Below are 14,688 nucleotides of genomic sequence, written 5' to 3' on the forward strand. Positions count from 1 at the left end.
TAGTCTTTTTCAGAACCATTAAGACCAGGCTATAGACATAATGCCCCATTACCCTTAAATACTTCTTTCTGTATTTCTCCAAAATTAACCATCACACGGCACTCTTTAATCAACATTGATACATCTTACTATCCCCAAGGCACAGCCGTTACTGAGATTTCACCAATTGTTCCAACAGCTTCTCATCAATCAAGAATAATTCTTATCTTTTTCTTTCAAAAGAGTACAGACCTTTTGTGAGATGTTTATGGATCAACCTAGGTCCCTTCAACCTTTTCTTATGAAGATGAGGTCACAATCAGGGTTCTTGCTTTACATTATGGCAAGAATACGTCAGAAATGAATGCTGTTCTCTTAGTGCATTACAGTAGGGGTCGTATAATGTGGACCGGTTTTATCCCCAGAGGTGATGACCATGGTCACTCAGTCATGTTGATGTCTGCCAAGATTCTATACCATGAAATCACCATTTTTCTCTTTGAAATTAATACTGTCTATAGAGTTATACTGAGATTATACCACTATTCTGTTCTTTTTTTGGAGGGGGCAGGACAAACAGGATAATTTTATTCTCATTTTTCCTTAAAATAAAGATACAGTAGAAGTTTTACAGTTCAGTTTGATGAGATGTGATTTATAATCTTAACATTTTTTAAAAAACAAATGATAGCAAAAACAAAGAACTAGTACAAATTATAAAACTACTAGAGCAAAGAGAAAAAACTACCTTTCTGATCAAAACATGTACCACAGCTAAACTTCCTTAGAAAACTTCCTAAGATTTCTAAGCTAAACTTTCTTAGGATTCTGTTCCTCATTGAAGGCCTTAGCCTTCATTGATAATAGCTGCCTGATTGAATTACAAATATGATGATAATTTCTCCTTCCATCATTCATTCTGCACTTACTAGGTGGTATTTTACTATAGAAGAGGTTCCCTTTTTCTTTCTGTTTATTTCTGTATGTCAGTATGGATTCCTGCTTTATTCAGTAAGTTATGTTTTTAACTTAACCAGATTGTCCTAGATTTGGTCAGTCAGGAGTAGCTTTAAGATGGCTCCTGTATCTTTTTGACATGCCTGTCATTCTTTAAGCACTTCCCTACTTTCTTGCACAATAAGATACTTATATTGTGCTTTTTGAGCTCCAGCCCTTGAATCAGCCATTTTTCCAATGATCCCTGATTTCTTTTAGTAGATGATGATATTTAGAAACTTAACAGTTGTGTTCATTGCTGCTGAGGTGTTACTGCTACTAGCTCCTTTCAGTGTACAGAGCTAGGAAATGAATTTATGTACATGCATATCTACATACATATAAAAAATACATAAATATCCATATGTGTATGTATTTTAAAAACTGTACTCATATCACCTGCAGTTCCATTCCAGGGTTTCAGAGTTCTTTCTAGCTTTTCCCACTTTCCATGCTTATAAATGGTGAAAGACCTGGTATCGTCAGTGTGTTTTATTTGACCAGTGAATTTACTTACATGCTCAATGTAACTACTCTTCTAAATAAATAGACCATCTTCTCTGTACACTATCTCTGTACTCCCAGAGTCCTTTGTCTTTGGCACCAGCAAGGATGCCACTATCACACAGCACTTCTCTCCTACCCTCATTTTCCGTGACAGGCTACTCCCAACTCCTCTACACAAAAAAACAGAAGGAAAGGGCTAAAATTGCTTTTTAAAAACCTTAATCATAATTTTTTATGTTTTTCTTAAATAAGGAGATCAACAGAATCCAGCTCCAGCTGGACAGGTTGATTATACCAAGGCTTGGGAAGAGTACTACAAGAAAATGGGTATGTTCTACATTTCTTTTTTAATACATTTTATTAAACTGAAACGTTTAGTAAATATCACACTAAAAGGTTGAAGATTTTGATAAAAAGCATGTTTGTTCCATGTTTTTATTACCTTGGACTTCTTTCATCCAATAACTTTTAAAATCTTGAGGTATAGAACTATTGAACAAGAATGCATTCCAAAATCACTGAACTTTCAGACGTATCATGGTCATTACAAATAATTGTTAAATTTGTGGTTAAGAAATCTTTTTATTTCTAAGTGCATTTGTCAGCCATTTACTAATTGAAGGTAAAGGTTTCCCCACTGGCACATAGGACATTGAATATTACCTATACTTTTGTCAAAGATAAGTTACATGTCAGTAACCTAAATGACACCGGTTAAATTATAGAGCACCAAGCAAAAATTGGTTGCATGTGATATTATTTGTGCTGCAAAATAACAGATAAGAAGTAACCTACAGGGCTTCCTTGGTGGCGCAGTGGTTGAGAGTCCGCCTGCCGATGCAGGGGACACGGGTTTGTGCCCCGGTCCGGGAAGATCCCACATGCCGCGGAGCTGCTGGGCACGTGAGCCATGGCCGCTGAGCCTGCGCGTCCAGAGCCTGTGCTCCGCAACGGGAGAGGCCACAACAGTGAGAGGCCCGCGTACCGCAAAAAAAAAAAAAGTAGTAACCTACAGTGACAGAGGAAGTTAATTACTTAAATAACATTTGCATTATGAAAAAGGAAAAACAGTTACCTAGAAGGACTGTTTTCATTCAATAAATGTAGAGCATATACTATATGCCAAGCATGGGAATAGATACTGAGAATGTGACTGTGGGCATAACACTTAGGAGCCCTGCCCTTCTGGTTATTATATTCTAATGGAGGGTACAGTTGTCAGTCAAGTACTTTGCAAATATATTATTGCAAACTGCTGTGAATGAAAACTGTACAGTGGTCCCCCACTTTTACATGGGGGATATGTTCCAAGTCCCCTCCCCACCATGGATGCCTGAAAGTGCGGATAGTACTGAACCTTATTTGTACTGTGCTTTTTACCTATATGTACATAACTATGATAAAGTTTATGAGTTAGGTACAGTAAGAGAGTAACAACATTAATAGAACAGTTATAACAGTATATTGAATGAAAGTTACATGAATGTGATCTCTCTCTCAAAATACCTTGTACAAATTTAATGCCTTTAACTAAGCAGCTAATCACGTACCATTGCTGTAACCTGCATATTGAGGTGGGACAGCAAAACTTGGATGAATTTCTTTTTCCTCTTCCACAATTTCACAGATTTGTTCTTACATATATCTTAGCGACCTCAGTCAGCATACGATTTTTTTCTTTCCTTATTAAATGGAGAAATTTTAACCTTTTCATTTAAAGGAAAAGGCTTCTCTTTGTCATATCCAAATTGCCAGCATCACTATTCTTGGACTTCAGGGCCATTATTAAGTAAAATAAGGGTTACTTGGACACATAAGCACTGCAGTACCATGTAGTCAATCTTTTAAACAAGATGGCTGCTGAGTGACTAACTGGTGGGATATGCTAGACAAAGGGACAGTATGAGATTTCATCATGCTCCTCAGGATGGTGCACAATCTAAAACTTACGAATTGTTCATTTAATATTTTCAGGCTACGGTTGACCACAGGTCACTTCACTGCAGAAAGCAAAACCGTGGATGGGGTTCTTTCTGTCCACTGACACTTAGATGTGCACATTGGAAAACAGGTCACACAACTACAAAGTGGTGGAACCAGACTTTGAACTCTTAAGAGAGTCTAAGTCCCATTCCTGAATTTGCATTTTTCAGGAACCATTTCAAACCTGATGTTATACTTCCGGACAGACCAGGTTTTTTTCAGATGCTTATTCTCAGTCATTCAAAATTAACACACTTACACCATTGCCAGTTGTCACAAATAGAAGCTAATAAGATAAACTTGCTCATTCTTCACTGATACAAAAAGTTTCTATAGGTGATAGTTTTGTCATAAGGTACAGTCTACTTGTGATTCTCAACGTAAATTTCAGTGTTCTTTGCCGTAACACCATGTTTGAAGATCCTCCTAACCCCCACCTTCTTTTCACTTGAATGTTTTTCTGTAGCAGCACAATGATAAGCTATTAATTTTATGAGCTAAGTGAACTGGTTGAGTGATTCCCCCTTACATGTAAATCTTAAATAATGTTAGGTTGTCAGGTCTTTAATGATAGCCACAAGGTCCACATATTTTTCCTGTATAAGTCTTTTTTTGTTTTTTGTTTTGTAAAGGATTGATTGCTTAACTACTTTGATTTCTTCTAGGTGCATTGCTTGTCCTTAAGATCTTTTTAGGATAACTACAAATAAGAAACCTTAAAGCATCAAACTAATCAGTTCAATCTTTTGGTGTTTTTAAATGGAAGGGAAAGAAAGGGGTAATAAAATATCAGGGAGAGAGAAAGATCTTTATCTCTAAGTCAAACTCCCTTATTTGGAAAGATGGAGTTTTACTCTTCCAAGTGGCATAGGTAGGATTCCCTAGGACTCTGGATGTCCTGATTTCTTTTTTTTTTCTTTTTTGTGTATCTATTGCAGTTTTGGGGTTTGCTGTTCCCATGAGGTTTGTTGTTTTTTTTCCCCACACACATGCACTGTAATTTATTTTTACAAGAGATAAATAAACTGACACCAAGCATTGTAAATGGATGACCACAACAAAAGCAACAATGATTACAATTATCAAACACGAAACACACTCATACTATGTCATAATACTGACATTCAGTCCAGTAAGGATGTCCTGATTTCTAATCCAGTGCCCTCGTCACCAAATGAGGGAGACTGTCTCAGCTTTTGAAGCCATTTCAGCTTTTTCTGTTAAGAACAGAAAATCCCCACTAATACTGTAGATTTGTCAGCTTGCTTATTAATAAAAGTCTGTTGAGGGCTTCCCTGGTGACGCAGTGGTTGAGAGTCCGCCTGCCGATGCAGGGGACACGGGTTCGTGCCCCGGTCCAGGAAAATCCCACATGCTGCGGAGTGACTGGGCCTGTGAGCCATGGCCTCTGAGCCTGCGCGTCTGGAGCCTGTGCTCCCCAACGGGAGAGGCCACAACAGTGAGAGGCCCGCTTACCGCAAAAAATTAAAGTCTGTTGAAACAGATGAGTTTTTTAAATTTTGTTTTCTGAAACAATTGTAAATTCCCTAGATTAGCATGAAGAGAACTTAAGAGAGAAATTCTTAAAGGTGAGATTCTGGAGGGTTAAAGACGGAAACTTTAAGGAATTCATATCGCTGTCCTGTATGGAATGACAGCAGTCTAGATGTGGGTGCTTTTGAAGCTAGCATGAAGGGAACTTTTGTAAAAAAGTAAACACCCTAAAGAGAAATAGGGTTTCAGAATAGAGACAGGCAGTTTCTATTTGGAGGAAAGTAAATGAAGGCATTTTGGGATAAGTTTGACTTGAGGCGGAGTCCCTTTTAATGTTAAGCACTGATATGGTGGACTCTGAACCCTTAGCGTATGGTACCTAGCCTAAAAGAGCCAGGCGTGAGTGGTTGTGGGAAAGATGCAGGTGTATGGAGAAATAACTGAGAGTGAAATCAAGCAAGACTGTCGCTTGGGCTGTAATAGAATGTTACATATGAACTCTAGGACAAGTTTTATCTCTTGAATGAGATGAAATTAAGACTTTATTGTAAAGTTACATGTAAATGTTAAGTATTGTTCTACTAAATTATCTCATATCAAAACAGTTTTTGAAACTGAGGAGAAGAATAAAGGGAACAAGTTAAGGACATGGCTTTCCAAAGGGCAAGAGGCTAGGGGAAGAGCCAAAACATAAATAGATTAGATAGGAACAGTTCTTTGCCTGCTTTCACCTGGGCAAAAAGAATGACATTTGCCCTTCACATAGGAGTGGAATGAGTTTTTCTGTGGACGCTTTCAAGATTGGAATGTCAAATGTTGATGACTTACTTAACCAAATGTTTATTTTTCTTAGAGTCTAACATGTTTACTTTTAGCTTTCCACAGGGATATTTGAGTTTGGGATGGGGGGTGTTTTTCAGGGAACATTTGAGTTTGATGAATTTTCTTGATATGTCTCCCTGATATTGTTATTTTTTTGCCTCTAAAATATGAGTATCTCTTAACAATGAGGTTTAGTTCCATTTGTAAACCTGAAGTGGAAATTGTTGCTGTCTTAAATAAGTTTGGCCTCAAGTCAGCAAGTTTTCAAGTGTGCAGTTTGTAAGAAAATGTTGTATATGGTTTTATTACTATTGGTACCAAGATATTTGGCAGTTGTCTAAATACTGAAACTGGTTTTAGATTTACTTGAATTGTGTCTCCTCATAAGATCAAAATGTTAGACTCACTTCCTCTTTGAAAAGAGTATGGAAAACAAAAGTGTGAGAATTTTGTTTACAGCATATGGGATTTCTCTGTGCTGTTGCCCATATAAGTAGGGGGCAGTTTCTTGCATTTTTTAAGTTAGTCATAAATCTTAAATTTTTATTTACTCAGTTGCTTTTATTCTTTGGCCAATTTTGTGATGGTGAATAGACCACTTTCTAAAACTCTAAAGTTGCCTTGTTGGCAACATCTAACAAACAAAAACAGCTTTCTGCCAGTATTTTTTGTCTAGCTGTAATAATTTTATAAAGTCAGATAAAGTACAAACTAAATAAATTTTTTTTCAAATAAAGGAGTTAAATAGGGAAACTCAGGTTCTCTTTGTCTCCAACTTTTGGTTTCAAATTTTTTTATACCTTCAGAAAATTGGAAAAATAGTACAGCGAACACCCATGTTTATATTTCCTATCCAGATTGACCATTTTCAAAAAGTTTGCAACGTGTACTTTGTATGTATACTTTTTTTGGTGCCTGAGCCATTTCAAAGTAAGTTGCCAACTGTTGCTCTAAATAAATTTTCAATAATATCAACATATTTAAGTTTCCCTGGTTGTCAGAAAAAGTGTCTTTTGTAGCTATTTGTGTGTTGGGGGGGAACTTGTTTTTATTTTGTTTTTTAAATCCAGAGACCATTCAAGGTTCATGCATCGCATTTGAGTATGTCTCTTTAGTCTCTTAATTCCAGAAGGTCACCTAGAAGAACGTGCTTGCGCAAGCTGTTGAGCTTTGTGTTTCATTGATTTTGCTTCTTAGAACCTCTTCAGTAGTGATTATTCTTTATGTCCTTCATCAAGTTATTTTTAATAAAATTGTGTTGTAATTTGGACACAGCATATTAAAACTTTAAATGTCATATTAAAAGATATCTTGAAGATTAGTGTTTATACATGTAGTTTATAGGTTACTTATCAGGAAACAAAAATGTTGGCCAGATCTTAAAATAATGAAGTCTTTAAATAATAGCTTTTAAGTGGGTTTTTTTCCTCAAAAAATGTTTTTTCTTTTTCTCCATTGAAGATTTACATTTTATTTAAAATTTATAGTGTAACAAATCCAAATGGATAAGAAAACAAAAGAAAAAAAATAGCGGGCCATCCATTCCTCCCAGCATCACCACTGGGGAACCGTGGACTGCTGTTCCAGACTGAATTTAGAGCATTAATTCTGTAATTGAATCGAGATTAGGCCTAAATGTTTACCTATCTTAGTTAAAACTATGTGGATGGCTTTGTTTTTTATTAATAGTGATGCTCTAGAACTAAAAGTTACGATTAGTATAAGGCAAAAAGAAAATAAAAGAGCATTTAGATTTTTTTTTTTAATTACAGAGTAGTTTTCTGACACTAATGAATATTTAAAATAAAACAGGAGCAATTCTGATCCTCTGTGCTTTTGTTTTTATAACCTGTACTTACAGTGGATATAATTTTGTATTAAAATTTAGGGGGTTTTTTTTAGGTCAACAAGGGCAGACACAAGATTATTCAAAGGCTTGGGAGGAATATTACAAGAAGCAAGGTATTGTTTTTATTAGAACTGAGATTCTTTGGGGCTTTTAGTTGTGGTTACAGCAACAAAGTTGTTTTGTTTTCTCAAAGGTCAAGCAGTTCCTGCCCCTACTGGTGCTCCACCAGGTGGTCAGCCAGATTATAGTGCAGCCTGGGCTGAGTACTATAGACAACAAGCAGCCTACTACGCCCAGACAAGTCCCCAGGGAATGCCACAGCATCCTCCAGCACCTCAGGTATAATAAATTTGCTAATGTGTTGATTTCAACTCCAGTCCTGTTTTCTGCATGTTTACTGTTGTCTGGGATTATGTTTGCCTTTTAAATTTTTATCAGGCAAAGTATAACTAAATGAAGTACTGTGGTATATTGTTTGGGTTTTTTTGTTTGTTTGTTTGTTTTTTACAATGCTTTCTGGCATCTGAGTGCTAGATATCTCTATAATGCCTTTGATTTTAAAAATAAATTTTTTTCCCCCAGGGATTTGCAAATCATGCAAGAAGCCACCACCATTTATATTAACCAGTTTTTCTTTCTTAAAGGATTCACTCCTGAGTTAGCTCCATTTAAAGGATTTTCTTTAACTTTTTGTGTATTTCTTATGTATCTCTTCTGCACAGGGCCAATAATAAGAAGTGGACAATACAGTATTTGCTTCATTGTGTGGGGGAAAAAAACCTTTGTTAAATATATGGATGCAGACGGCTTGATGAAGATCTTAATTTTGTTTTTGGTTTAAAATAGTGTTTTTTCTTTCTTTCTTTCTTTCTTTTTTTTCTTTTTTTTTTTTTGAAAATGTACAAAATATCTATCACTACTGATAGGAGGTTAATATTTCTGTGTAGAAATGAAAATTGGTTTGTTTTTAGTATTTAGTGTAGATGTACACATTCCAGCAAATGTATTTGCAACTATTATGTGGTCAATGCTTTGTGATATAAATGTACTTTTTTCAATGTATACTTTCACTTTTAAAATGCCTGTTTTGTGCTTTACAATAAATGATATGAAACCTCCTGTGTCGGTAAGTTGGATATGTGGGTATTTAAAGGATTCATAATTTCTTAGCAATGATAAATTAAGATACATATACACAAATATATAAGCTTTCCCCATGAAATATTAATTTGAGTTTTTAAACACTGGCATGTTTTTTTCCCCCTTGCAGTATAGTAGTAGATTGGAGGATCTTTTCCATTTATTGTATTTGGCTGTTTCAGCACAAGTAATCCTGATATCTTCATTTTTTTCCCCTTCTGTTTGATTAAAAACTGCATGTGTGTACAGTGATCTTTTGGCATACTTCCATTGCATTAACAGTGAAATTTCCTTTTATACATGACCACTGTTTCAGACCTGTACTGCTGCTATAACAGTTAACCTTTCTGTTTTTAATTTGATAATTACTTGATTTCCAAGACTGTTTCAGTTTTCGGATAGTGAATATGAGTAGTCTATAATAAGAACAGTTTTTTCATGTAAAGCAGCTCTTGCAAATGTATACAATATTAGAGTGTTTCTTTCTAAATTTAGGGTAGAAAAAGTAGTAGTGTGCAAAAAGTATAGCTACAGTGCATCTGCCATTGAAACATTATTGGGGTATGAAAATGTTCAAGCTTTTTTTTTCTTTTTTTTCTTTTTGCAGTATAGATAAGCTTTGTTTTGTAAATGCACAAGTCCAATCATTGAATCAACTTAATTTTTTTATGTACTTAAAATCATTTTATTACTCTATAACACTCATGCTGAAGTTCTGATATTTTGTTGAAATCCATTGTTTTACTCTTTGCATATTTGTTGGCTCTTTGCATATTAATATATTAGACTACATGCAAATACAGTCTGTCTTGCCATTGTCTGTTGAAGTGCAGGTTTGATCCAGCCAGTATAGAACTAGCTCTGTAGGGGTGAGGAGGACTGTGCTGTGTATCATCCTTGATTGTGTTCCTTCAAGGAGCATTGCACTGTAAGTACATCAGAATGACAAATTGATGAACTGCAACAGTATCTTTTTGTCAATGTTCCACATAATGCAAATGCCATACTTTGTGTGAATATTATGTTGGAATACAGTGCCTATATCTTGGAAAACCATAACTGCTTCTTAATTTAACATAGAATAATTCATAGGTCTGTATTTTTTTTTTAAAGTGAGCTTAATGGGTAAGTATTTTTGATATGCTTTAGCTATAGCTAAAGAAAACTGATCATTAACAAAGTTGAATAGTATTACTCATTGGTGCTCCTAAAATATATTGTTTTTCAGTGTAAAACATGCATATCTTATATATTAATATGAAAGACTTGAAATGTATCAGACAGAGTGGTTTTCAGTTTGCAAATATTAAGCAATGTAGTGGTTTTAACACCATTTCCTATATATATATACTAGTTCTTTCATTGGTGGGGGAGCACCATTTGCTGTTCTGAATATACTATAAAGAAAGATGTGCAAGGACATAAATGTTGAGATTACTTATAGGGTAGAAAATAGCAGTACAGTTCATTGTAGATGTTTTGAAATGTTGTTTGACTGTTTTATAGAACCTAGAGTGACTTCCCTTACCCTTATTTAGATATGGATATGTAGTTCTAGCTTCAAGTTTAATAGTTAAGGAGTTATCTGTTATCTTTAAGAGTAGGGTATTGATGTGAACAGTTTCAGTATTTTGCATGATACTGTTTTATAGATGAACTTTTAGGAAAGTGGTACATTAATTAAACTGAAGAGATCAGTTGGATTCAATATCATAACTCACAAATTGGAGGCTGTTGATTTTGATTCATTTAAGGTTTAAAATCTTTATTAATTGCAAACAGTGCAATTATTTATACTTCACAGTGCCTTCCCAGACCTTCCACCTTAGGTTCTGCTGCAAAAAGCAACAGGTAAGCACAACCTAAGGACATATATAAATAAATATTTCAGTACATTAATGTTGTCCCTGTGAGGTTTTTGTGGTTGTGTATTCAAAAGCAATCTGCTACTGCTTCCCCAAAGTGTATTTTGTTATTTATGCTACCATTTCAGTGGAAAGTCTTTAAGTTGTTCAAACAACTGTTTACATTTCTGGGTAATGTTTTTTATTTTAATTTTTTAAATTAAAACGGGAAAAAATGATGAGTAGATTGCTGCTGTAATTAAACTACATCCGAACTTTTCCCAAATATAGAAGAATTGTTAAAATTTTAAAAAGGACAGTTACATAGGTTTCAGGATTTAGGAAATCATTTGGTCAGACACTTCAACAGCCTTCACAATCTGTTTATGATTGACAAGACATTTTCTTTGCCCTCCAAAGCTATGGAGTCTTTATTTTTTTTCTTATTCTTGAACCGTAGTAACTCAGTAAGGACATTATGGGTCAAGAATTTCATTATGACTTTTTTTTTTAGACAATTCAGTTTTCATAACTTTTATATATACACTGAAAAAGGAAAAAAATTATAAGAAATACTGGCAGTATGTTTTGGTAAAGGCATGTGCATCAGTGAAATGTTAACTGTATAGCAAATAACCTTTCATAATCTGTATAGCAACCAATATTTTTCTGGTTTATAATACTTTAATAACTGACGCTGCATTTTATTTTTTGCCAGTTTAAAATGTTTGTGTGTTCTTATAGATGATTTTAACTGGTACATATTTTGAGTTAAGATGAATGTATTAAAGCAGCATCATATCAGTTTTGTTTATTCGATTTCTAAAATGTGCTGATCCTTTTAAAACTCCTGCTTATCTTTGCAACAAAGAAAAATATTCAAAAATACTGCCTTCATTTTCACACACAGTGCTGAAGATGCTGCAAGCACCAAATCATAGCTCATAAAATCAGGTCCTGAGATAGTTACCCATAAGAGGAATCCTTTGAGTGTATGCCATTGGTGAGCCGATGAGCATGGACCATAGAAGGGCTCAATGTAGAAGGTAAAATTGGCAAATCATAATTGAGAAAAATGAAATGTTTTCCCATACATAATATATGGTATAGGGTGTAATGTACCTGCTTTGATCACTTTTCATTTTAAAGTGCTATTCACTTGATCTTAAATGTTCCATGAACTGTTAAATTTTGAGTTATGTAGTTATTGCACCACATTTATGTGTGTGTATGTGTGTTTTAATAGTCAATGATAGGTATGTTAAGATTGATATTAAGGAGCTCTTTGAACCTTAAGAGCCTGTCAAGTTTTGGTTAGTTGTAGTTTGCATTTTTATAAAACAAAATACATATGAATGCTAATAGATATTGGGGCATTGTTTCTATCTCATGAGAATTTTTTTTATTCATTATCATAAGCCTTCACTGATACTGCAAGCATTTTTTAAATGGCGCTAATCTTAACCTTGAAATAAATGGAAAGCAGAAAAGGTGAGCCAGTTGATTTGAATGCAATGGATGTTAGGAGTGGTAGAAAGAATGTTTAGCTTGAAATTGATTTATTTAGCACTTAAACTTGACAATGTGTTTTTGTTTTTAAGATTTCTTAGTGTGGTAGTACTTAGAATTCTTATGGTTTGATGTTTCTTTTAGAAATGGGAAGTATACTTTCATTTTTAATTAATGAAAATGGTTTTAATACTAAAACTAGTGGTTTAATACTAGTTGTTTATGAGCATTGTAAAATACATCCTTAGACAGATACCTTAGTAGTTAATTACAGGAGTGGGTTTGGATAGGAGTGAACAGAGTACCTTAAGAGGGAAATAGAAATGTATTCAAAGTGATAACATTTGTTTGAATACTCTGCCAGGAGAACCACTTCTGCCTGCAAAGTTATGTTGTCTAGAATAAGGTTGTAGAAATTACTAATTAATGAAGATGTCTTTATTTTCTGAAAATTCTGCCTCACTTTAAAATGTATTTTAACAATACCTAGTTAAAGATAATTTTGACTCTGAAAATAACCTTATTTTTTGTTTAGTCACTTGAGTTTCCTTGCCACAGTAAACTTTTGAGGGATTTTTTTAAATTGGTGCTTTTAAGAAAGCAGATAAGTCCCAGGATTTTATTTTCTTCAGTGATACCCCTATAGAAACTCTTAAATGTATTTGCACATATATATATATTTTTTCTTATGCATGCTCAATGCATTTTCGTCCTGAGAAAAGTGTTCTCTACAGAAACTACCCGTGTAAAAAGAAGATTGGCTTAAAATGGCTACTGTGATGGGAACAGTGTCTTAGGGAGATGCAGCTTGGACTTGAGGTAAATTGAATACTTTACAAACTGTGGTTTAGAGTTTGCTTTAATACCATTGTATGTAAAAGGGTACATGATTGCTGTAATTTTGTATTGATTATGGTTTCCTCAATAAAAAAATAAATGTACATTGGTGAATATTATAAGGGAATGTTCGTCTCTTTTCTAAAATACTGAAAGACTTTTTTTTAAGTACAGAAGTGACTTTATTATGGGTTTACATTGTAAAATAAAATTGTCTTCCAGACAATTAAAATATAAAACAGCTTGATTAGTACATGGTTGCTAATTATTTACAAACTCACTTTAAAAACTCAAAATTGAAGATTGTGCCATTTTTCCCTAAATCTAATTCTAGATCTTGAAATCTTTGATTATGTTGAAATTGTTTTCTCCTGCATGAACTGTTAATACAAAGTTTTCTCATTAAAATATAATTTGTTCAGGCAAGGTCACAACACAAATTTGCTTTTATAAGCTTGAATATATATCACACACATTTGAAAAGTACGTTTGATATTCTCAACACTCAGAACTCTGTATTAGGCAGTGGTTTCCATCAGATTTGCTCTGGCAGTTGTTTCTTAAAAGTCTTTAGTTTTTTTGTTTTCTCCACCCAGAGGGAGAAATGACACCCCTACCCCCTCATATCTCTGCTTCAGAAAGACTCTGAAACTACAACAACCAAAATGATAAAACTACTGAGGAAAAAAGCCCACTCAAATTGATAGGTTCCAAATTCCTTAACTCAGCTATTTCAGACTAATTTTAGGTGTGAATAGCTCATAAGTGTTATTCTTTCATGCAAAATATGTCCGATTTATGATTTTTTTAAACATCATTGCTGTAAACATGGGAAATACGCAGCCTTTGTATGGGTTCTGATAGAAATAATTGAGTAAATTTCCCACTTGGCCTTATTAAATTACACACCAACGTATACTGCGTAATGTGAATCTGGTGCTCATTTGAAAAGGAAGGAGGTACTTTTCAGACGAGCTTGTGTTGTGAAGACTGTTGGGGAAAGGAATGAGGAGTCAGCATAGTGGCACTTCCAGTTTCCTTTTCTGGCCCCGCCACAGAAAGGATGGATGCAGTAAGAAAGTCGGAGAGAGAGGGTGTGTGTTCCAGGGAGAGGGAAGGGGACCTAGTAGTCGTCAGCTAAAAAAGAGAGAAGAAAAGTGATTTTTTTTTTTAAAGGAAAACATTTTAAAATAGAATAAAAGTTCTAGATTCAAAGAGTGATTAATTCTTACTTTCAATGGTAAGAATGCAGGTACTAGCTGCAGAGCCTTTATTGTTCACTGCTTTACACATATACTCTCCTTCATCTTCTGGGAAAGTTTCTGGTAAATAAAGACAGTAAGTTTCTCCTCTTTCAATATATTGATAGTCTTCTCCATCCTGCAATATTTCTCCTTCAAACCACCATGTAATTTCTGGTTTGGGTTCTCCTGTTACTTTAACAGTAAATCTAACTGGCTCACTGTCTACAACCGATGTGTTTTTTAGAGGCTTCTTAAACCACGGAGCTCCTGATCTGGTTTGTGCTTCATCTTCAATGGTGGAGCCATTCATGTTGCTACAATCTTCTTCTTCCTCCTCTTCTCTTTTCTATAATAAAATAAGTGCATTCAAGTTGGCATTTATACTATAGTACTATTTTCAGGACAGTGGTTTAGTAATAGAATTTGGAGGTAAATATATTTTTCCCCCCAAAGTAAAGAACGTGTAAGTATGCTTACTACAAAG

The 14,688-nt window shown here is 34.5% G+C and overlaps 2 protein-coding genes across 25 annotated transcripts in view; one reads left to right on the top strand and one right to left on the bottom strand.

Moving 5' to 3' along the window:
- Positions 1-14,688, top strand: part of FUBP1 (far upstream element binding protein 1) — a 60,470-nt gene that overhangs the window by 20,931 nt on the left and 24,851 nt on the right. For 6 of the 22 annotated variants that reach the window (XM_089920604.1, XM_089920613.1, XM_089920630.1 and 3 more), the window contains 4 exons: positions 1,735-1,809; positions 7,684-7,743; positions 7,824-7,969; positions 10,575-10,621. In XM_089920604.1, the coding sequence (XP_089776730.1) occupies positions 1,735-1,809; positions 7,684-7,743; positions 7,824-7,969; positions 10,575-10,621 (328 nt within the window). Of the gene's footprint in view, positions 1-1,734; positions 1,810-7,683; positions 7,744-7,823; positions 7,970-8,352; positions 8,750-10,574; positions 10,622-11,524; positions 13,083-14,688 lie in introns of those variants that run through there. The other 16 variants (XM_089920623.1, XM_089920638.1, XM_089920643.1 and 13 more) reach the window with 8 other exon arrangements.
- Positions 8,455-14,688, bottom strand: part of NEXN (nexilin F-actin binding protein) — a 71,426-nt gene continuing 65,192 nt past the window's right edge. For 2 of the 3 annotated variants that reach the window (XM_089920705.1, XM_089920712.1), the window contains 2 exons: positions 14,193-14,550; positions 8,455-14,097 (listed from right to left, as the gene is read on the bottom strand). In XM_089920705.1, coding sequence (XP_089776831.1) covers positions 14,084-14,097; positions 14,193-14,550 — 372 coding nt within the window. In that variant the 3' untranslated portion in view covers positions 8,455-14,083. Of the gene's footprint in view, positions 14,551-14,688 lie in introns of all 3 variants that reach the window. The other variant, XM_022581026.3, reaches the window with a different exon arrangement.

This window comes from Delphinapterus leucas, chromosome 1 (assembly GCF_059928025.1).
Source record: "Delphinapterus leucas isolate spDelLeu-1000000601 "Yukka" chromosome 1, BTC_Dleu_Yukka2, whole genome shotgun sequence".
Lineage (NCBI taxonomy): Eukaryota > Metazoa > Chordata > Mammalia > Artiodactyla > Monodontidae > Delphinapterus > Delphinapterus leucas.